This window comes from Seriola aureovittata, chromosome 10 (assembly GCF_021018895.1).
Source record: "Seriola aureovittata isolate HTS-2021-v1 ecotype China chromosome 10, ASM2101889v1, whole genome shotgun sequence".
NCBI lineage: Eukaryota > Metazoa > Chordata > Actinopteri > Carangiformes > Carangidae > Seriola > Seriola aureovittata.
The window spans coordinates 17,793,628-17,817,020 of NC_079373.1; the positions used below are offsets into that span (position 1 = coordinate 17,793,628).

The 23,393-nt window shown below is 40.1% G+C and overlaps 1 protein-coding gene across 2 annotated transcripts in view; it reads left to right on the forward strand.

The window, feature by feature from the left end:
* Positions 1-340: 340 nt before the first annotated feature.
* Positions 341-23,393, forward strand: part of banp (BTG3 associated nuclear protein) — a 37,284-nt gene continuing 14,231 nt past the window's right edge. Inside the window, exons 1-12 of one of the 2 annotated variants that reach the window (XM_056388129.1) lie at positions 341-605; positions 2,045-2,149; positions 2,514-2,592; positions 2,975-3,084; positions 3,215-3,414; positions 3,667-3,756; positions 3,973-4,145; positions 5,441-5,680; positions 7,626-7,784; positions 10,349-10,470; positions 11,778-11,849; positions 14,427-14,471. In XM_056388129.1, the coding sequence (XP_056244104.1) occupies positions 2,523-2,592; positions 2,975-3,084; positions 3,215-3,414; positions 3,667-3,756; positions 3,973-4,145; positions 5,441-5,680; positions 7,626-7,784; positions 10,349-10,470; positions 11,778-11,849; positions 14,427-14,471 (1,281 nt within the window). In that variant the 5' untranslated portion in view covers positions 341-605; positions 2,045-2,149; positions 2,514-2,522. The remainder of the gene's footprint in view (positions 606-2,044; positions 2,150-2,513; positions 2,593-2,974; positions 3,085-3,214; positions 3,415-3,666; positions 3,757-3,972; positions 4,146-5,440; positions 5,681-7,625; positions 7,785-10,348; positions 10,471-11,777; positions 11,850-14,426; positions 14,472-23,393) is intronic. The other variant, XM_056388128.1, reaches the window with a different exon arrangement.

The following is a 23,393-nucleotide window of genomic DNA, read 5'->3' on the forward strand; positions in this document are numbered from 1 at the left end:
AGTGGTTAAAACATCTGAAAAATATTACGAGTTACATGAAATTTAATCCTCGACAGTCCAAATTGATTTGCCAACCAGTTTCAGGTAACAACCGGTGACAACTGCGGGAATCTGTGTGACCAGGTTATAACCAACATTAGGGGCGTTGCCAAACTCATAAGTTCTTCTATGGCACCTTTGCATTCAGAATTACTATTCAAAAACCGTTACTCATAAAACCATCGCTTACAGATACTCGTTTGTTCCTTTCATGGTAACGTAACGTTGTTTGGTGAAAGTGCGATGATTTCTGCCAAAGCCATTTTTAGATTATTAATATGAAACAATTAGCTAAACAGCTCAATACGTCTCAGTGCCAAAGTTTCCACCTTTTACAATGGTACAAGATGTACAGTAACTAACGTTATATCTGCTGATGACTTTGCGTGTTGTTTCATCTGTGTTGACTATTGGCGGCACACTCCTCTTGTCTGAGCCTGGGATCCCAGCAATGAGTGAGGAACCTTCCATGTGAGGAACACGCGAAGGCAGGGGCTCATCTCTCGCGAGGAACGGCGCCGTTATCGAAATCTCTACAAACAACACGAGAATTCATCATTCACACGGTAATATAACCCAATCTTACACGGTACATGTGTTGTGTGCCAGCACTGGGGGAAAGAAGCTGAATCAAAATCAGATTTTATTATTATTTCTTCCAACAGTTTACGATTTTTGCATTGCATTTCGACGGCCTTTAGGCCCCACTAGCATGCTAATCACCACGCTAGCTTAAACAGCGACTCCTTACCCATACTTTAGCTTTAACGTTAGCACGCAAATCCGATTTTGAAGCGCCGGCTAACATTAGCTAGTCTGTTCCTGTTCATGCTAGTTAGCTAATGCGAAATGGAACAGATTTTCCGCTGAAACACGATAGTAACAATGTCAGCTGGGGTACATTTTTTGAAATTACTGAAATACCCAAATTACGTCAGTTTTTGTTTTCTTTTGCCCATGCCTAATATCGTTATGAGACCCCCGCCCAATTAGCTACCTAGCCGTAACGTTAACAGTGGAGTGCCAGTCAAAACGCAGTTAGCCAGGCTAGCACGACTTTACCAACTCTATGTGACATTTTCATGGTCGTAGCAGCCAAGAAGGTAGCATCCAGGGAAGCAGGGTTTATCCAGAACAGCTGCACTGTACCCCCTTTTCCTCATATAATCGGAGCTAACGCTAGCAATATCACCCGTTAGTTAATAACACGCGGACCGCTTTTCCAGTATAAATTTAGTTGCTATGCTTCACAATGACACGTTTTTCATTATTCTCACGAAATTGCCCACATTAATTCAGGTTGGACTGAAATTTGCAATTTACCATGGATATACAACTAGAGGAATTAACCCAAGGGGAAGCTTGTACATGATCTCTGGATACCTGAACTCTCAGACTAATAAACACACCGTCACTGTCCCCTTACTTGTAGTTGTATCTGAGTTGTCTCTCTTTTCTGAAGAGACATGTCCCTGTAAATATTTAGATCATAAAAGTACAGTATTTACAATGCATTCGTATTTGACTGGTAATTGAAGTTGTTGATGTAGTCATGTATCCTTACATGTATTACATAAACTCTATAAAGAAATTTTATTTTCATTGTGATTCCATAAGGTGACTGACATTGTATCAATCAGAATTGTTATTAAAAACAAAGCAAAAAAACTATCTTGGGTGGATACTTTTATACTGGCCTGTGAATTTTACTCCCTCCAATTTAGAACCTGTAAAATTCAGCTGTCACACTCATGCTTACAATGTTATGTACCTAAAGAGGCTAAATGAATTCAGATGAAAGCGCAAATAAAAACTATGGTAGACTTAAATGCATAGTAATTAGACAAGAAAGGGGATTTTGTTCATTGATTTGATGCACAGAAATGAATGTTTACTCATGTTTGTGTTTAATTTGTAGATGTCTGTACAATTATCATGGAACACAAAATACTGATTGTACAATCAAAAGCAAATACAATTACATCACAACTCTTTCTTACTACAGTGGAGGTACATCATATTGGTAGGACATGGAGACAAATGGGATATCAGTGGTGTACAGACAAGCGCTTTTATTGTAGCAGTCGTATCGTATGCAGTTCCTGGAAAGGTTAGTACAGACAAGATAAAAAACAGACAAACAGCATTATAATGTGATTAAAAAGCAGCAGTATATAGTACATATGGCAATCATACCTCATAACAGAGTCTAAACATTACCCATGACAAAGTATAGTGTTACATTCACATTGATCAGTTGTATTCTTGGCCAGAGGTAAATTATTTCTGTATGACACTTTTTTAAACATCCCTGAATCATACAAACAAATTAAATGCAGTATATATTGTTTGAGATGACTTCAGTTGTGTGACACGTAATATTTTAAGTGGAACTGACACAACATAAAGCTATTCTGCCTTCTAGTAGCATGTCAGTAAAGAAATATTTTTGCTGTCTTTTTTTTAAATTTCAGCTGTGAACAATGTCTGAGCAAGAGCTGGATGAAATTGTGCAAATTACAGTGGAGGACTTTAACCAGAATGACCGTACAGGTAAGGAGTCCTATGAAGCAATATGAAAACCTATTATTTTTCTGTCTATTCTGATCAGTGTACTGTATAGTGAATTACTGGATATAAACATTCTCTTCTCTTTTTCACCAGATGTGGTTAGGTTCTGAATTAAGCAAGTGCAGCACTATTAATCATGGGCATTTAATCAATAACTCTAACTGTTGTTTTGAATGTGTATAATAAACACTATATGGGGTTCAGGTTCAGTATCAGTGGATGATCGGTACTATTGCTGTGGATTGGAACAGGGACATAGCTTTGATCTGGACATTTCAGGGTGATATTAATAAAAAAAAGAAAAAGAAAAAAAAAAGTCTGTTAATTTAGTTTCAAGCGTGTCTCTGTATATGATTCATGCCAGACATGCTGGACAGTCATGAGGACGATGAAGAAAGGCCTCAGAAGAAAAAGAGGAAATTAAGTAACAGTCAAGAGAGCAACAGCAACAACCAAGACATACATTTTATCAAGGTAACAGCTCTGTATAATGGACACTGTGTAAAGCACGTACATTTTTATAATTTTTTTTTTTACAATTACTGGATTAAAAATAACAATTCCAGCGATAAATTACACATTCAAAATCTTATTCTCTTCCCAGAACTTCTTGGTTTCATTCACCACATCAATCAGCCACCGGTTGGAGGGAATTGAGTCAAAGTTACAGGCTCTGGATGCCACATGCAAAGCCCTTGGACGCAAACTGGACAGCATGGTACCCTGTGCCAAGAGTCCTATCCAGGTTCCTATGATTGCAGGGTCGCCTCAGGGGGCCACTCAAACTTGGAACAAAGTGCGATGGTAAGTTAAAAGTGTTTGCCCACATTCACCTTTTGAGCCGTTTAAAAATTGTGTCCATTCAGGCGTGGAGTGCAGTCCAATGAAGTAGGTGTAATTTTTTTAGAGGGCAAAGGTCCTTTTAGTCATTTGACAAAGCTGTATTGTGATTATAGGGACTAGCAGAACCAGGTCACTTAGGCTTAGTTTAGACTGTGCAAACCACACAAACATGTGGCAGTTAATCAATCAATTTGTTTTCAACTTCTCTTTCAGTGTTGTTCCACAAACAAATGTGATAGTGAGCAGTGAACACCCAAAGGGCTCTAGCCAAGAGGACACCCCGCTAGAGAACCTGCTAAGCAAGTGAGTGGCTCACATTGACACTATGCAGTATGTTTAGTGAGAAATGTTATAATCCTTTCCAACACAGTGCCTCATAAACATTGCCATGTTCACTGTTGGGCAAAAGTAAACAAATGTCCAATTCCCCAATTTCCAGTCTTAGCAACAGAGGACTGTACGGAATCTGATTTTTTTGTATGTTTGACCTGCTGATTGTATATTTGTGCTTCTTTTCAGCACTGTGACAAGGCGGCGGCAGAACACAATCCTGGTAAAGGTGCCGGGCCCTGAGGAGAGTCAGGAGGAACAGGAGAGCGGCTCAGAGGCCAGTGACTCTGTTTCCAATGGTGGCCATTCAAGCAACGCGCAAAATGGCCAAAATGTCACACTCATCACACTCAATTCAGAAGGTATGACTCCATGCTGTTGATATAGACACATAGAAAACACATACTCTACTACATAATGTATGTGTTATTGCCCTTGTTCTCTTTTAGTCTGTACTTCTCACATGTGTATATACATACAATTACAAGTAAAAGTTACAGGTTTATTGGTTTCAAAATCAAATTTTTTTCCTGGTATAGAGAATGATTACCACCTTGGCCCAAATCTCTACAGTCAGCCAAAGGAAACACAAGTCTTACATCTGCTAAGTCAACAACAAAACTCTCTTTGCTTTATTTAGACTGTCAACATGACTTCCAATTCTTTCATGATTTCTCAGCACTAGCAGGGGAACAATGCCTATCTCACAAATAACAAAGCAGCAGTGGCAGTCCTCTGTTTCAACTCTATAATGCAGTAGGCAGTTGTAATATATTATGAAGATAATTATCCCACATTAAATTGTTTATAACTACTTTAAATAACTGCTTTTAATTGCACTTGTCTAATGTGGCTAACTTGTTTCCATATTGAATGGAAAGCAAACTGTGCTGATGTGTCATTCATGTCCCTGTGGTTCTGTCTCAGACTGTACTGATAAATGTTCTGATTGGTCATTCATGTTTTCAGTAGCTTTACTCAGTGGTTCTGGCTGAGCCTTAGAGACAATGGTTCACTTGTAATTGTGCGAACCTAAATGAAGTCCACATTGTTGTTATTTTTTCGGTGATTGTTGGTTTGGTCATTTGCAGTGGACTTGGGAAGTTCTTGGTTATCTTCAAAGGCAAACTATTGTTCATTTATTTGCAGCTGTGGGTTACCATGATAAAATAATGTTAGTCAGCATTAGCTAGATAGTACCATGTGGTGTTCAGAACAGTGTGTCTCATGCTTTGTTTGTGACTTTGTTTGTGTGGTGAGCTTAAGAGCTAACATATGCTGTGAGCGAACAGCCAAACCACATATTCTGCCTTTTAATATCTTTAATAATAAGACAGGTTTGCCCATTTTTTACGTAGTTCGTCTTTATTGCCACATGGGTGTGCTATTGTATTACACGGTACAGAGTCTTGGTGCCTGTACCAGTGTAGTATGGATTGAGTATTGATTCACACTCAACCTGTGAATCAATACATTTTGTAGAGTGGATATATTTTGCTTTTCTTCAGTGAAGGAAAGGTAGAATTTAATTGGAATTTACATATTGTTCATCATTATTATTATTATTATTATTATTATTATTATTAACAAACTACAGATTTGTTGAAAGAGAGCTGTGTAGCTGTGGTTGAAGAAATGTTCCTCCTCCGTCCTCTAGATGATTATCCAGAGGGCACCTGGTTGGGTGATGAGAACAACCCAGAGATGCGAGTTCGTTGCCCGGTGTCTCCAGCTGACATGCTTCATATCAGCACAAACTGCCGTACAGCAGAGAAGATGGCACTGACGCTGTTGGACTACCTGTTCCATCGAGAGGTCCAAGCCATGTCAAATCTCTCAGGGCAGGGAAAACATGGCAAGAAGCAGCTGGATCCGCTAATGATCTATGGCATTCGCTGTAAGTCCTGTCCATCTAGTATTGACAAGCGTATCAATTTCATGCCAACTGCTTCACTTTGTGATAGGTTATAGACAGTGATAGTACCTGGTGGTAAACATTACTGCATGACAAGCCAGTTTTCAAAATGCGTCTTTTTATGTACCAGCTACCAGAACTGACAGACCCTCTCGAGCCTCAGAGGTAAAGCCAGAAAAAGAATATCCTTAAAAGTATGCATAGGAGCTGACATTTTGTTGTTTTACCCCTTGAGTCCTTGTCAGGTGTTTCTGAGGTGTTTGAACTTGCAAGTTTGTGATGACTTAGTTGGCAATGCCACCCACTAATAACTGCCAAGGCAGTGTCTAGTAACTGATGTTAATCACGTGATTCATACATGATTTCTGCAAAATTTAAATTATAATAATAAATGTCACTCAGCTGGAGTTTAAACCCCCTCCAATAAATGAACTCTCTGAGACCTTCCCACATTTCATCCGTGTTCCATTAGAAAGCGGTACTGAATTGAACACAGAAATAGACTGCAGTCTGTATTCCCAAGGTGGGTTACAACAACATGCATTCATCACTGCACACACACGCATTAATGTGCAACACATTTTATAACATACCAGACTCTAAATGACAAGCACATGTCTGGTAGAAAGATCCTAATGGAGTCACCCTCAATTCAGTGAACCCTTTGATTCCTGATTAAGCAGACTCAAGGTTATGGTGGTAGACAGATGGATATTTATGAAAGTCCTATGGCCATATACTATATTTACATGGCTCGTATAATATTTTAAAGTGGGGCTCTGTTAGCTGTAGCCTATTCTACAGAGTTCATCTTGTGCCCCCTGCAGGCGGTTTTAGTGAACATCCCCAATGGCTTTACACAAGTGTTTGTGTACTTGGTTACCCGTATTTCCTCTCAGCAGTGTGGGTGTGTGTAGTTACATGCAGATTTGGCCTGACATAGAGGTATGCAGAGGCTGGAGCATTACCATGTGACTTTTGGGTGACTCATTCTTCCAGCCTGAAAAAAAGGAATTAAGGAGCACCTGCCATGCCTGTCTGTACAGGACCCATCAGGTGTGAAATGGCTGCCGTACGCTGCCATCCCACTATCTGCTGATACCCCTCAACTCTCGTTTTCTCATTTTCTAGCCTCAGGCTACACGTGTTGTTAATTTATGTAGAAATGAGCTGTCAAGCGGCTCATCCCCCTTTAAACAGTTCATGGCACTGAGGTAGACGGCCACTAAATAAGCTGAATCCAGGCTCACCTGCACATATCTCCTGTATCTCTACTGAGAGAGGAATGAAGAACAGTCACCATCCTGTGTTAACACTTCTTGTCCAATGGTGTAGACTATGGAGGAAAAGCAAACAGAATCAGGACAATTGTTTCCTTCCATTTTCATTAAAGTGTACATCAGTTACAGATTAAGTGTCCCGAATGCAAACACCGTTTCCTGTAGCCAAACAGATAGCTTCATTATGTTCAGACTATATCTATTCTATTGCAGTAATCTGTTGCTTTATTTTATTGTGTGGTAAAGCTGGCATTAAATCTCTTCCAATTTCTGTATCCTGTAAATATTATTGCAAAGAGTGTATGTGCTTTATGCAGGTAATTTTATTGTATTCTGTTATAAAGACGAACGAAGCATACCAACAAGCCTACTACATACATATTTTTATGCAAATACACGTTCTTCAACATTTATTATAAAACAACATTTCACCTGTAAATTGTGTATCTGACATTGTCGTTGTGTATACGTGACTTTCTTGTTTCCTCCACCAATTGTCAAAGCAAGAAAATCAAAGGTGAAAGGACATTGAAACACTGGAAAGGAGATAGCCTTGGGACATGTCAATTTGTGGTTGTGATACACTCATAATTATTACCGTAATGATACAATATGTGATGACTTTTGACCTTTCCATGCCCCAACAGGTCACTTGTTCCACAAATTTGGCATCACAGAGTCAGACTGGTACCGCATCAAGCAAAGCATTGACTCAAAGTGTCGCACAGCCTGGAGACGCAAGCAACGTGGCCAGAGTCTGGCTGTCAAGAGTTTTTCCAAACGCACACCTCGCACTTCAGTCACAGGTAAAGTACTGATTATTATCAAGGGACTGTAAAGCATGTATTTGTCTGCGCTGCTGTTGTGTTTGGGAGAAGTAAGACATTCTCACTCTCCTGAACAGTGAGGGTTGTAGTTGATTTTTAATACCTTTGATGCATTAACATTCATACTAAGGACATCTGATTTTCTTAAGATTTACTATATATGCTATAAGATTCAGACTTTATCTATATGCTGCTCGAGAGAGAGAGAGAGCGAGAGAGAGAGTGGCAAAAAAAGACACAGCAGAAAAGAGAGTAAAAGAATGTTGAAACCATAAATAGATTATGTGTTGTTCTCAAATCTAAGATGACCCTGCTTTTTACAACTTTCCAGTTACATTCCAGAACAAAACATAGTTTTACATTTGGTCTAGGATAAGATATACTCTTTATCACAAACATAACTGATAAAGGTTATCTGAGAACAAACCAGCGTAAGCAACATATAAAATACTAAGTTAACTATCATGACAAATACAAATAATCATGCAGATATAGCGTTTAATTGCAGAATGGTGAATTCCAACATGATAAATATCACATTCAAGGCAACCTTTTTAAGCTTCTGAATCTTTGTATTTAAGAAATCAAAGTACTCTGGAACCCTCTGACACCTTTCTTGTGAAATGCTTTGGGAGTGAGCATATTAAAACTTATCTCCATGGTCTGAGCAAACGTATTACCAACCTTGCTCCGCTCTCATAAGTCTTTATCGGCTGATAACGTTGCTACGTTTCTGTGGTTGTTTTCTGATGAAACAAGATGCACAGTTACGGGAATCAACTACAGACCCAAAAAACAGAGACATCTTCTGCTGTTTCTTTTGCTTACAAGCCAGTGACGCCACTACTGGTTTTCAGTTTCTATTGGCTTTAGCAGCATGTGACATTAGGTGGTTGGTAGGTGAATTTGAACTGGTGCTCAACCAAGTCTTATCAGCTTCTTCACTTAACAGACAAAACTTTCTCATGGTTGTGACCAAAGTTTACTATAGATTGCTACCAGTGAAGTGTCACTTCTATAACACTTTACTGTTTAGTTCACCAAGATACTTGCCATTAGTATTAACGCAGGTGTAAATTAATTTGGTATAAATTTTCAGTTGGTTAATTTTGGTATGACCTCTAAGTTTTTTTCTCATTAATTGTCTGTTTTGCACCAATAGACAAATTATTTTATTATTTCTCTTTCAGTTCCTCTTCTATTCTATCCTGTATTTTATGCAGGAAAATGACGATGCAGATTATCAACAAACATAGTCACCCACATAGTGAACTATGACAGGCCCTATTTCATCATCTATATGAAAGCTATTTCAAGACCTAAACCCAAATTCAGATGTGTGACAGTGTGAATGTGTATTGCTGCAGATGGTTGTAATCTGCACACAATGCTTGCTGTCCTTCCCTCCCTGTGAGCAATCACCTCTCACCTCTGACCAGGGAAAAGTAAGACTGCAGGGGAAACCCAAATATCCTGTGAGCACACACGAGGGGAGGATTGTCAGACCCTGCCTCTTCAGGCCACACACACCCCAGAGTGTCCAACACAAATACTAGTTCAGATTGTGCATGCACAAACATGCAAAGACACGCACCAAACAATCATTGCTTCCTTAATCAGATTACATCTTAATGGACTGGAAAGAGGCAATCCTTCTGCTTTTAAAACCATTATTTACCAGTGAACCAGCAAGTAAAGCTCAGACCAAAACTGTAGTTTTCATAAGCCACCTGTGTCTTGCTTCCTGGTCTGGCAAACAAAAGTCCTGAGGATTATCTCCATAATACAATACATAGCCGTAATAATGACAGATGGGAAACAGCCTTACTTTTCAAAGCAACAGAACACAAAACAGAACCTTTGAGGTGTATGTGATATGTGTTGTATGTTTTATGTCATTTAAAGCTAGATTCAGTTTTTATTTTCGTTGTCCAAAAAATTGTCAGACTGCCTTCCTCTGCAAACTTAACAGCTGCATGGTTTGTTACAAGACGTGGCCTCAAATCCTTTCAGCTCTCACTTCTCCCAAATGGTGTTTTTATTGTTGCACATTTTGATGTCTTACAAGAGAAGGTGTAATTTTACTTGTTTTGTGGCCTGTGGTGTAGATTCCAATGTCACTGAGTGCTGTGCGTCTTTGACTGCTGACATTGTGTTCGGGTTGGTGTGTAGCTGTGACGGGTGGTGTGATGCGCTCATGCAGGAGTTTCAGACTGCTGGTGTAATAGCGGGTGTTTAGACTGAGGCCTGGAGTTTGTGTTTGGCTGCTAGACCATGAGTGTGTTTGGATGGCTATCTGGAGTCCTTGTTGTGTATTTAGGCGTTGGATGAAGTATAAACATGCCATCATCCAGCAGATGGCCTGGGAATTAGCCAGGTTTTAAAAAAAAAATTTTTTTATAAGAGGCCCTTTGCATGATCGTGTGTGTGTATGTGGGGTGGGGACCTCATCCTCATTTCTGATGTATGCTGGAATCAGTTGTTTACCTACTTCCACTATACATGAGTGAACCAGTGACCATAATGCTTGTCTTCTTAACCAGAGGGAGGCCTTGCAGAAGAAACAGCCCACATTGAGACTGCCACTCAACAAACCTTGCACTACACGCTGGCCAATCAGCAGGTCCAATTTCACCGTATTGGCGAGGATGGACAAGTTCAGGTGGTGAGTATCAGACGTTACATCCCTTATTCTTTCTCTGAATCAATGAGCAAACATTTTATTTACAGGCAAACACAAAACAAAGTGTTCTCTAACAGTCAAGAGAATCAGTCTTTATCTTCCTCTCTCACAATATGACAAATACAGCATTCTGCAGAAATGCAGCACAGCTTATGTCAATGAATGAGTGAAGCTTGGCTCAGTCTTGTTTACTTGTTGTGTATTTCAGCAGTCAGTGAGAGATACGCACACAAGCTGTGGAACAGTGTTTGACAGGATGGGTTTTTCATGAGGAAAGTGAATTAGATCGTCTTGTCCTAGTGCTACAAGTGCGTTTGCCTGAGCTGCAAAGTTATTGTTGCCAACTAAAAAATGTAATAGTGGATGTAACACACAAACTACTATGTGAACATTAGAGAAGTAATTTCCGTTCTGCACCTTGACTTATTGATGTGCTCACTTTTTGAAATGACAGTGGCACAAAGCTACCTCATAATTTACAGTGTTGAGTATTTCTGTTGTTAATGGGTTGCTGGATGATGCATGGATTTGGAGGTACTGGTGATGAGTGACTCATATGTGAAAGGAAGGAACAGGCATAAAAGATAGAGGGCGGACAGACAGGAAGAGAAGTTAGGGAGAAGGTGGAAGAGTGGGAGAGAAAGATTGTCAAGAGCTCACTGTGCAGTTATTACCCTCCCGACACTGCAGAGTATTAAAGGGTGCAGCTGAGCCTGAAATTTATGAGTACTGTTAGTACACCAGAGGAAATAAAGTATACTTACTGGCAGTGATACAGTCCTGTAACCTTAATTACCAAACAAAATTTGTATTGTGTTGTTGCCAGATTACACATACCACACAAGGGCTGCTTAGTAAATGAATTGCATTCTGGATGTTGCAGCAAAAAATAAGCTTCAAACATTGGTTCACAAATGCTCCAGTCTGTCTTAAAACAATACTTGCATAACCATATGAACATTAAAATTTTTTCTTAGTTATTTTCATTCCTCCTCTTCATACTGGCCATTTAAAAAGATGTCTTCCTATTATGATTTTGATGTAAGTGATGAGGGACAAAATCCACTGTCCTCATTCTGTGTAAAAATCTATTCATAAGTTTATCTGAAGCTAATATGATATGATGTCAGTAGACAAATCAAGAAGGGATATTCTAAAGTTACAGTGAATTTCATTGTAGTTGAAAATAATGTTTAAGATTAAAGGAAAACATGCCTTCATTTTACTGATAATATTTGTGAAATTGTTCCAGTCTCTATTGTCTCTCATCCTTCACCTGTGTCTTTCAGATTCCACAGGGTCAGTTGCATATTGCCCAGGTGCCACAAGGAGAGGAGGTGCAGATCACACAGGACAGTGAGGCAAGTGTGTGTGTGTGTGTGTGTGTGTGTGTGTGTGTGTGTGTGTGTGTGTGTGTGTGTGTGTGTGTGTGTGTGTGTGTGTGCGCGCGCACGTGTTTGTGTGAGAGTGAGAAAGAGAAAAGAGAAACAATCAACCACTCCTTTTCTTGAGTCATTCTTCGTGTTATATAAAATTTCTCTGTCACTCAGGGGAATTTTTCTCCAAACAGAATATAACAGTGAAGTCATGCTAGAGAAAGAAGAGGTTTGTGGGGAAGAAAATGAGTATTGTCTACTTTAGTGTGGGAATGTCAGTATGCAGTATGCTATGTGTTGGAAGTCTGGTTTGTAATTTGGTTGACTTCCTGTTAGCGAATTACTTGCATTATTTGACTGGCTATTTGAAATTATCCTTAATATTTGTGTGACCATGTAAGTTCTGCAAGTGACATCTACAATACACCTGATTGCCTGCGTACAAAAGACAATTTCTGTTTTGCCTTTTCTAAATCAAAGTTTTTTGTCTTTATTTCGCAAGTGAATGGTGGAATACATAGATTTGACTTAATTTAGCTATTCATTAAGCTTTTTTGTAATCAACAATCAACAATTATGAACAAAGGGAATATAAACTTGATGTAAACTTTTTCAGGTAACTGTACGCAAGTGCATTTACTACTTAAACAATGTGGGTGCTGAATGGAAAAATGACAACTGCGTCGGTCTGAAACTAGCAAAGACACTTGAGTTGTGCTTGGCGCTGCTTTGCACCGGGTGCAAGATATAGAGACCCTGAACTACAGATACTGGGCTGACGTTTTTTGTGAAATGTCCAGTGTAATCGGTAACACTGGTGTTGTATCAAGTTTATTACCCGATGGGAAGATTACCACACTATAGCCTCCCCAGCACATTACTCAACTAAGTTACAGTATTCTGTGATGAAGCTCTCTGTCACACTGAAAGCTCGCCAAATGTTTCTTCAGAAAAGGGCGGGAATACCTTTAGCTGTGTGGAAGAAGAATAAGTCTAACTTTCAGCTACACCCATTTCCATTTTTTTTTTATGAATTTGCGATTGCACAACTCATGTTTTGTAGACTGTAAACTAGTTTACTTCAAAAAGAAGGAGCCAAATTATCAAACTATTATTTTTCATCTGTCAAATAAGTGTGGTTAGAATCATCAAGCATTTTTGTGGCTTTTGAGTCGTGCATGTTCTGTTTTCCCAATGCTAACATCTATCCCAGTGAATGCCCCCAAGCAATATCTGACGTTAAGGTCATTAGTGAATTTTAGCAGATGTTCCGTATAGAACATCTTACTGTTTGTATATCTGCTTGCTTGTGCATGAGGCTATGACTTGTTTCTACATAATAGCATTTCTGCATGCACACACAGTGTTGGCCTGCCAGCTGAAATCAGAATCTTAACTCCAAACTGAACCGATTGCTGAAGAGGAATTTCCGCATCAGCATCATTGTTAATGATTTTTTCAAGGAAGTGGGGGAGAGATTTATTTCAAGGCGCCAGTCTGTGTACACAGACGCACACACATAATCACATACTGTATACGATACGTGCCTCACATGTATGACGGCTTGAATGTTATGCAAAAGCAATTGACACCTTGACCAAGTGTTTTTCTCATTTCCTCTTCAGTTGTGCTAAAGGACGCTCAGAGGGAGAAATGCACAATTGAGTGAGAGAGACGGAGAGAATTGGAGGCAGAAAAGCTCTAAAGCTTTTCCTGCTCTTTGTGGCTGAGCCCAGATTTTTTCCTCCTCCTCTCCTTCCCATTCCATGATATTGTTTGTTTTTTGGAGTTCAAAGCTTAGCAACAAAATCCCACTTCTCCCAACTGCCACTCACAGAATATGTTTTCATTAGGAACGGGCTCCTTTCATCATAGACATTGGTTTTAGCGTGCTTGAAAAGGAAATGAGCTGTTTGAGAGATTACATTGCTCTCTGGCCATATGGCAGCGCAGACAGTGCTGCATACATACATGAAATACAATTAGCAAGCGAAAACAGCTGAGACTTGGGGTTGGCTAAATATGGCTTGCATGATGCCCTCTCTCATGTGGTCTTGTTAATGACTCTGCGGGTGTTCAGTGATTTTATGATGGTCATTGCATCCTGATGAGACTGTGATGGGCTTGTGCCTGTGCAAATGGGTTCTGTTTTTGTTTACAGGAGTCTCGGTGTAGCCAAAAATGACAGGACAGTTGACATAAATACAAGGACACGGCATCCACCTCTTATGACTTATGTCCCTTATGTCATCATGTGTTAATACTCCTCTGCCAAAACCCTGCATACTCAGAATCCTGTAAAAACAGTTCAAACTGTTCTCAGATATTGCCATTGTCAGGCAGCACATTGTTGATCACAAGAAGGACGGGTTCAGTTTAGCGCTACTTCATGGTTTTAATTCCCTTGTGGCGATGAAGGTCGTAGTAATCAGGTTAAGGCGTATAGGAGGACAAAGATGTGGGCAAGATGTATATTTTATGGCTTTAGGTTTCCTAGGTAAAAGGCACCTAAATGTGTGTGGCAGCAGGATGATGTCATGACTTGTCATTTCTCTATTTCAGGGAAACCTCCAGATCCACCAGGTGCATGTCGGTCAGGATGGACAGGTAAGAACACAATTATAGTAGGCTAAATAAAAGTTACAATACACTAATATGCTGCAGACAATAAACCACATATTTACATCATTTCATACTAGTCCATCACAAAAAAAGGCTGGATAACAGTAATGTGTGGTTTTGCGCAAGAAAAATGGCTGTCCAGCTTTATACAGAAGTCTTCATCATATCTTCTACAAATGATTCACGTGTCTCATGGTCCTAAACCCTACAGTCCGGATGAGCAGGCTCTTTTTATCTTCTGATTCTGCAGACATGAAGAAACATGGACAGGCATCAACCTTGTCCCTTTTATCCAACACTCCATCATTACCAAAACTCTAACTCTCTAGCCTTTAGATTAATGGTGGCAAATTGGTGCAGGACACAAACTTTGAAAGTTTGTTAATGACATGACATGACGCTGATTCTGTCTATATATGTTCACTTAATTCAATACCAACTGCACAAAGTCACTCACTAGTCCAATTAGAATGAGAGATAATACTTTCCTCAAAAACACAATATACAGTACCTAACACCAAATAGCAACCACTAATTAATGTTTTACTACCAGGATTCCAATTAACAGTCTAAAGTGGAGTGATACTGTATCTTTGCTTCTCTTCATTCATTACAGCCTTCAGTGGTGGTTCTGAAAAAAAGCTGTGCTTTTTTTTTTATCTATTTGAGCAGTCATTGCACAACAGCCTTTTACCATTTTAACTATGTTTTCAGTGTTTGTTTTTCCGTGTGACTGCACCCGGCAGATGCTGGATGTTTTTGCCATTCAGGGTAGTGACCCTTGGTGACTTCTGTGTATGGTGATGTCGTCCTCATGCCCTCTGCTGTACTGTCACTGTGAGTGTGGTGACCCTGAAGTGGGTGTCTTAGGAATATTTTGCTGAATAGTTTTAAGCAGTTTACCCAATGCAGCATTCATGACCACACCTGGCAAACAAATATTAGACCAATGTCCATCTTCCAGTTTATTTTGAGGATATCTAGATAGTACTAATAGAAAGAGGCAGCTGGTGAAATAATATGCACTAGAAACCACAGGTATATACACAATAGATCTTGAAAGTCCCTGACTGATCGTATTTCCACCGTTGGTCAGCAGAATACCATGTGACTGAGTTGGAGGTTCACCATTGGCCCTTGCCCTTTCAGAATGATTTGGCGCAAACAGGTTCTATTAGGGGGGGCGTTTACAGCCTGCAGTGTTGCCAATTTAGCACATTTGTTACTAGATTTGGAGACTTTTTTCAAACAAGAAAAGATATAAACCTGGTACATGACTGGACCGTGTATTGATGCCAACTGTTGGCTTACGGCTGTGCCTCTTGTTACAGACAGTCACCCAGCCGCCCGGGTTTCTTGGCTGCTCTGGAGCTGCAGGGAAGCAGAGTAGCACTTTCAATTTACTAAGCCTCATCCCATTACAGCAAATAACCTACTTTCATGACATGTATCATTATTACTAAAGGAGGGAGAGGAATAACTAGACATCATCCACTGCAACGCTAGAAGGCTTTTAATTTGAAATGATTACAGGAAGTGTTTAGTTTGTATTAACACATAATATAACATGCATTAAATATAACACAGCAAACAGGAGCGACTGAGAATGAGGCTTCATACTAAAATGCCTGTATGACCACTTCTGCATATCAAGCAAGACAAGAAATCAAGACCTTCCTCTAATACAAGTTTGTCTCAAATAATGACCTGTTACCTTCTGCAGTTTTGGATCCCAGACGGAGGCTGTGTGTTGTGTGAGAGACCAAATAAGAAAGTTAAAATACTGTATCTGTGAGCACAAAGTATAGGAGAGAAGCAAACGGATAAAGGGCTGAAACCGGTTGACACCAGGCAGAATGCAAATAGGATGCGATGATGTCAATTTTGCACATTGACCATATTTGGTCCAGCCATATACTAGGTTTTGACCTAGTTTTGTTATTTATTTGTATTGAACTAATATTGTATAGGAGATATAAGTTCACTGTTTAGTGAGGCTGAAATTATAACCTACTCTCAGTACAACTTGGATGTCATTCAGCCTAATTTTGCTCATGATGATATGCTCAGTAAAGTTTTTCCCTAAGTGCACTGGAGAGCTGTCACCCAAAACAAAATAATACTGATACTGATCTGTAGTTGCCTGGAAGTCTGCATTGTGGAAGTATTTTTGAAGTATTGGTAGGTAAACCTACATAAATGTGTATAATGATTTCAATCTTGGTTTATGGTTACATTGCCAGTTATATTAAACCAGGTGTAGTAGTTATGAAAGACTTCTCAGTTTTATATAGTCAAGAGGGTACAAAGTCAGAACAGAGAGAGACAGGCAAATGTCATAATATGGTCAGTTGGATGTGTATCAGTTGGCTTAAACTAATCAATTTTTATCAGCTCAAGCCTCCTGTTTTTCAAAATTGTGAACCCACCTTTTGCACTGTTGCAATGTGGCCACAATCTGTGAAGCTGCAATCCATAATTTTTTTTCAGAGTACAGAAAAGATGAAGCAGTATGTAGTGATGCACTTGTGAAGCTGTGAAGAAACCTAATTTTTATGCCTCTGCACCAGCGACAGCCGTGGCTGGAGGCATTATGTTTTCAGGTTGTCCGTCTCTCCCGCGTCTCGTGAACGCAATATCTCCGGAACGCCTTGAGGGAATTTTTTTAAAATTGGGCACAAACATTCACTTTGACACAAGGATGAACTGATTCGATTTTGGTGGTCAAAGGTCAAGGTCACTGTGACCTCACATGACACGTTGTTGCCCATAACTCGTATGCAAATTATGTAACAATTTAACACAAATGTCTAATAGGATAAAATGATGAAGTGATGACATTTTTTATCCAGACGGTCAAAGTTCAACTTCACTGTGGCATAAAGTTCTACAAAATAACATCTGGCCATTATTCAGCTCTGTAGCTCAGGAAGAGAAGGGGAGATTGTGACCAGATTTCCTGCAACTTGACTGGTTGGCGGAGGCATAGAACCGTGATATGGTACACACACCTGCACAGAGACTTAAATGTTCTTTGTGTCCTTCCAGTGTCTTTGTCTGTGTTCAGCCCTCTCCCCTCCTCCATCTCTGTCTTGAATGTTTTGGACCAAGGACCTTTCCTGTTACTCCGTTATCCAAGCTCTGATATCCAAGCGAGTCTCGATCAAAGCAGAGCCGCCCTGTGTACCATTTCAGGCCGCATATGGACGGTGAAGACCAACACATAATTTCACATTCATGATTTCATCATGTTTGTCTGGAAGTAAGGCTTTAGGGCAGGAAGTTCTTTCTCACGCTGCCCATCTGGTGATTAAACTGTTTTGTGGCATTTTGTTACAACAGGTGTTTTTATGTAACAGCCACTAGAGGGTTTTTTTCTTCTAAAATGTGAATGGAGGATACACACGTTCACTTTTGGGGTCATAACTAGGAAATTACACATTATCATTTCATTCCTTTTTTTTTTTTATAGCAACCAATTCCACCTTCCCCACCACCCACCTCTAGAGAAGACACACATTTATTAGATCTCTTTCTCAGATTAAATCGAAGGCAACTGGACTTGTATTTGTCTGTGGAAGACGTTTCGCCTCTTATCCAAGCGGCTTCATCAGTTCTTATGTATTGGTCTCTCCAGTCCGCACTAGTCTGACCAAGAAAGTGGAGTAGGACCCAGGTATTTAACCTCTTGTGGGTGGGTCCACCAAGGTACCTGTGAAAGTACTGGTTTCACCTGACCATTGTTGTGGTCTCATGTGGACGACCGTCGTTAGGGTCAGGTGACCCTGTTTTTATCCCGTGTGAACGACAGTCGTTAGGGTCAGGTGAGCCCCTGGTGGATGACGATCGTTGAGAGTCGTCTGAGGTTATGTTGTTGACTCTCCTGGGTACCGATGAAAGGGCGACATTGTAGATGGGGGATAGATGGTGTCGCAGACCCCCTCCCCTGTTTAGCGATGGCCTCTCCACTTTTACATAGATGGCTTCCTTGACTCCCCTTTCAAACCATCTGTCCTCCCTGTCCAAGATTTCGACATTGCTGTCTTCAAAGGAGTGTGCCTTTTCCTTTAGGTGGGAGTAGACAGCTGAGACAGGGCCTGAAGAGTTTGCCCTTCTGTGTTGGGCCATACGTTTGTTTAACGGTTGTTTTGTTTCCCCAATATATAGGTCATTGCACTCCTCACTGCATTTGACCGCATATATCAGGTTGCTTTTTTGATTGTGTGGTGTTTTGTCTTTGGGATGTACCAGTTTCTGCCTGAGCGTGTTACTGGGTTTGAAACATACAGGGATTTGATGTTTGTTAAAAATCCTCCTGAGTTTCTCTGAGACCCCAGACACGTATGGAATGACGATGTTTCTGCGTTTATCTTTCATTTTCTTAGCATCCTCCGTGTTGGTATTCTTCCTGGAGCGTGTTGTTGTTTTGCCAAAAGTCCAACTCGGATAGCCACAAGTTTTCAGAGCTCCCTTTAGATGTTTATGTTCTTCTGCTTGGGCCCGAGTGGAGGTTGGTATGTTGTCAGCCCTGTGTTGCAGGGTTCTGATAACACCCATTTTGTGCTCCAGTGGATGATGTGAGTCAAAGAGTAGGTATTGGTCTGTGTGTTATTAGATCACTAAACGATTTAGGGCTCCTCATTCATTCAGGTGATTTTATGCTGCACCTGGTGTCATGTAGTCTCATATTTCTGGTATATTACTTTGTAACATGAATGGTGTAATTCTGCTGCTTATCCAGCACTCGTTGAAACAGAGGATAAAATACGATAACTTTCCGAAGTTGTAAAATTGTTTCTCATAGTATTATAAACCACTGTACAGTGTTTTGGCTTCTGATCAGCCTCCGAAGTCATGGAACTATTACTCAAATCAGCTGTACTGGATCATATTTCATCATCTCACCAGTACCTTAAACAGGACGCCTCCACCAATGTAGCCTCTTGTGTTTGAAGGCCCAGTAAGACCACATTACTTCCAAGGTTTGTAGTAAAAATAGTCAAAAATAGACTCCATAGCCATAAATTCAGACTTTCTGAGTTGTATTTGCCACTTTGTTGGCTCACTCATATGCACCCTTTTCATAATTTAGAAATATTTGGCATCAACTGAAGGAAGAATAAGACGAAGGAGATTTTTCCATCGATATTATGCCAATGACAAGACTTAAGAGGCTTAAGAGTGTAACTCAAGTAACAACCAACTTTTTTTCTCTGAGTAAATTAATTCCTTACTTTGTTTCATTGCGGTAAATAGTAATGTGATTACAAAAACACTGCTTTGTAAGGAATTACTGGACCTCCAACAGTGCGTTTGAAAACTAACACATTCACCCTATGCACCGTAATATGTCAAAATCTGGAGTGAAGGAGGAGTTACAAGCCACCCACCAAGTGGAACCATGTGCTTTGGGCTTCTCATTTCTTCATTTTACAGTCTGCTTAAGATCTCTATCATCTAATTTGCCGATAGGTTCAAGGCGCTGTTGGCTATCTGTTTGCGCGCATATTTGTGATGTGTGAATGCATCTGCTTTATATGAGGGTTTTCTTTTGTTGTTTGTGTTTTTTTATTGGCTGTTTGGTTCCGTGTGTGTTTTCAATTGATTGAGGTAGTCACCACACATCCTCTACTCCTTCTCTCTCACACACTCATAAACACACATGCATACTCATGTCCTCGGATGACCTACTTTGCTAAGCCTGACACCAGCATTCCTCCGTCTCTCTCTAGGATCTTTGAACAAGTTTTGGCCAGAGTTTGGTTTAGATTTTGCACAACACACATTTCAATCAGTTCTTCATATCAGTTCACAGAGCAGATAAAGTGTGTCTGCAGAGTTCCACCAGCTTTATCTGGTTTGTTTTATTGGGAATATGTTATGCCATGCACAATATGCATTAACAACATGCACTTTTTGAAACTGCAGTGTGGAGTATGTATAGGCATTAGTTCCTTGCAAATAGACACCAAAGCGTCCCAGGATGTGAGAACTAATGACTGCACAACACAAAGGCCTCTATTCCCTTGGCTGTGTCTGGGAGCCTAGTCCAATAAAAAGCTCTTTTATTTTCCCTTTCTTTTAGCTCATACTTTGATTGGGTTTGTAAAATGATACGAGTGCAGTGCCAAGACAAACACGCAGTGACTTATTCTTTAAAACCTCATGTTGCAGGTCGAGCTTTTCACACACATACAGTGGTACACTACAGTGGCAGTGTCTCCTCACTTGTACATTCTCATGGAGCAGAGGGCCCAGTAAATCTTAGGTCAGCTCTTAAATCTGATGAATCCCAGAAAGAACATGGAGACACCCGAGGGAACCAGAGCCCAAATAAGTATGACATTAGTGATAGCACTTAATTCAAGGAGATATATCTGTTTGACCAGATATGATTGCATACAAATGACATATTACATGTTTATCATGATTGGTGTAGTGTATCTTGGACCAGAATTGGTTAAGAACCTCAGACAAAGACAATACAGATCAGACCTAATCCTGATGTGTGCTTTCTTAAATGTCTAATTTGTGTGTTTACAGAGAGGCCTACATCAAATAGGCTATGTATGATGTCACTGTTTTTGTAATCTGGCAAAATAGTGCTGAGGCTATGTTAGTGTAACCTAGCCCACGCAATTCATCACACAAGAGCTCTCTCACTTCCCTTCTTTCTCTGGGGCAGTTTTCCTCTCATCCCCATCTCACTCTGGCTGCTTTTCTTTCTTTTTATCTCCCCAGTGCTGTGTAGCTGTGGCTACACCTGTCTTTTAAAGGCCACCTGCCGCATCCAATCACTCTAGGTCACATTAACTGTCAGATGTTTACACTCTCAGGTCAAATCTGGGCTGCATTTAGATCCTTAACATAAATATAGAAAAGTTGTGGCACTCTCAGGTTTTAACAGCTTCACACACAGTTCTTCACTCTGTGTCTATATCAGGGACTCTTCATTGTTGAGCATGTTTGCCTGCAAACTTGCTTTTTTGTGTCTATCTGCAGTATTTGTCGCATTGAAAGCTATTATCAAAATCCACATTCTGAGGTTGGCACACAATTTTCTATCAGATCTCAGTTATGTGAGGAACTCTCATTTCTGTTGTGTCTAGCCACAAGAAGCAACATTTATTTACTGGACACAGATTATTATTATTATGAGAGTATTCTTCTGGCCTTTACCCTGGAAGCAGTTTAGCAATTCCCTCTGCTGATTACTTTACCTCTCCACTGGGGATTGCCATGGGTAATGGATTGTTCAATTACTTGTGTGCATGTCTAATCAATCTTTTTTTTTTGTTTGTTTTTAATAGACAACACAAATTGTGAGTTTCCCCTCAAAGCTGTCATTTAATCGTCAACAGACTACACGGAGTGTCTGTAGAACAAATGGGTATGCTAGGTTTCTTAAACATGTACTACTTTATATAATAGAAAATAAAAATAGGTACACCATTTGGCTAGTTGTTTTAGTTTTGTTTCTGTTTATGAGGCTGCTATTTAGGGTACATAATGTTCTCCACGGGCTAGTTTCATACTGTCTTTGAGGTACTTTTGAGGTATTTTCTCATGAATCACATGTCTGACTTGAGAATAAAATTCATTGTGTTTATTGGCTGTATTACAATGGAAAAACTTTGTGGGTTGATATGTGTTGTGATGCATTTTCAATATGATGAGTCCTGCATGGGCAAGTCTGCATTTGTGAAATAGTTTTTTCCCGTGTGATCATTTGATCAGGAAATAAACACATTTTGTGATCACTTGTAGAAAAAAACTGAAAAGGATCATCCTTATTCTTTCACTCGCAGCTAGTCAGTGGTGTGTGTCAGTGCTAGAGTAAATCATACTGTCCAGTAAGTACACCAGTACTATGCATTATTTGGTTTCTGTTGCATAATGCTCCTGAATGAAATTTTTTCAGTGAGCGATAAACGAGACTGTTTGGACCTTTGTTAACGGATAAGGGGTCAAACCCCAGGTCCAGCTTTACTGACAGAATAAATTGAGGTGTCTTTGTAGTTGAGGATACAGGCGGTGTTAAAATGTTGAGAGAGCTGCAGACTGACCCCTCTTTCTGCCCTCTGTCCACCCATCACCCCGCAGGAGATTTACTGCATGCAATGAGCAGAGCAGTGTGCTACACACGTCTCACTATTCACTTTGTTTATGTGTTTGCCTAACTCCTCATGCACACATTGAGTCTGTGTAGTTTGGCTGCAGATGTTTGTGTATCCGCTTTCATGCCAGTCTGTGCCAACTGAGCTCTGAACTTGCAACTGTGCCAGCTGAAAGTCTGAGCAAAACGGGATCCAAAGTTCTCAGGCGGCCTATAAAAACCCTCTAATGCAGACGGAAGAGAAGGCAGACCCATGAAACTATAAAATAACTACTCTTTTACTGAGCTCCCTGTCTGTCATAGCCTCTTATCTAGTGCCCTTCTCTCTCTGGGCTGTGATCTTACTCTGCACTGATGCAGACCAAATGGAGGATTGGAAGATGAAAGGAGTGACTGATGAGGAGGAAGGGAGAAGAAAAAAGATGGGGAGAGAAAACCAATAAGGGAGACCGTCTGGAAGAGATGTTTTGTCCCATTCATGATTGGAAACTGACACAAGTTGAGCTGTGAATCGGACAAAAACAATCTGTTAAACAAATGTATGGTACCAGGTGTCGCATAAAAACATAGGACAGGGTTGTGTTAGCTCAGGCAAATACAATGTGACCACAATGGCCTTGGATACTCCCCTTTTTCTCCAGTCCATTTTCGCTGTCACTCTCTTTGTATATATGAGAAAGCAGGAAATAACAAAAAATAATCTAACAATAAAAGGAGCAACAAATCCACTGTTGAGTGAGCTCACAGTTTTTGAAGGACTCTCCCAATCAGATCGCTTTAAACCCATGTGG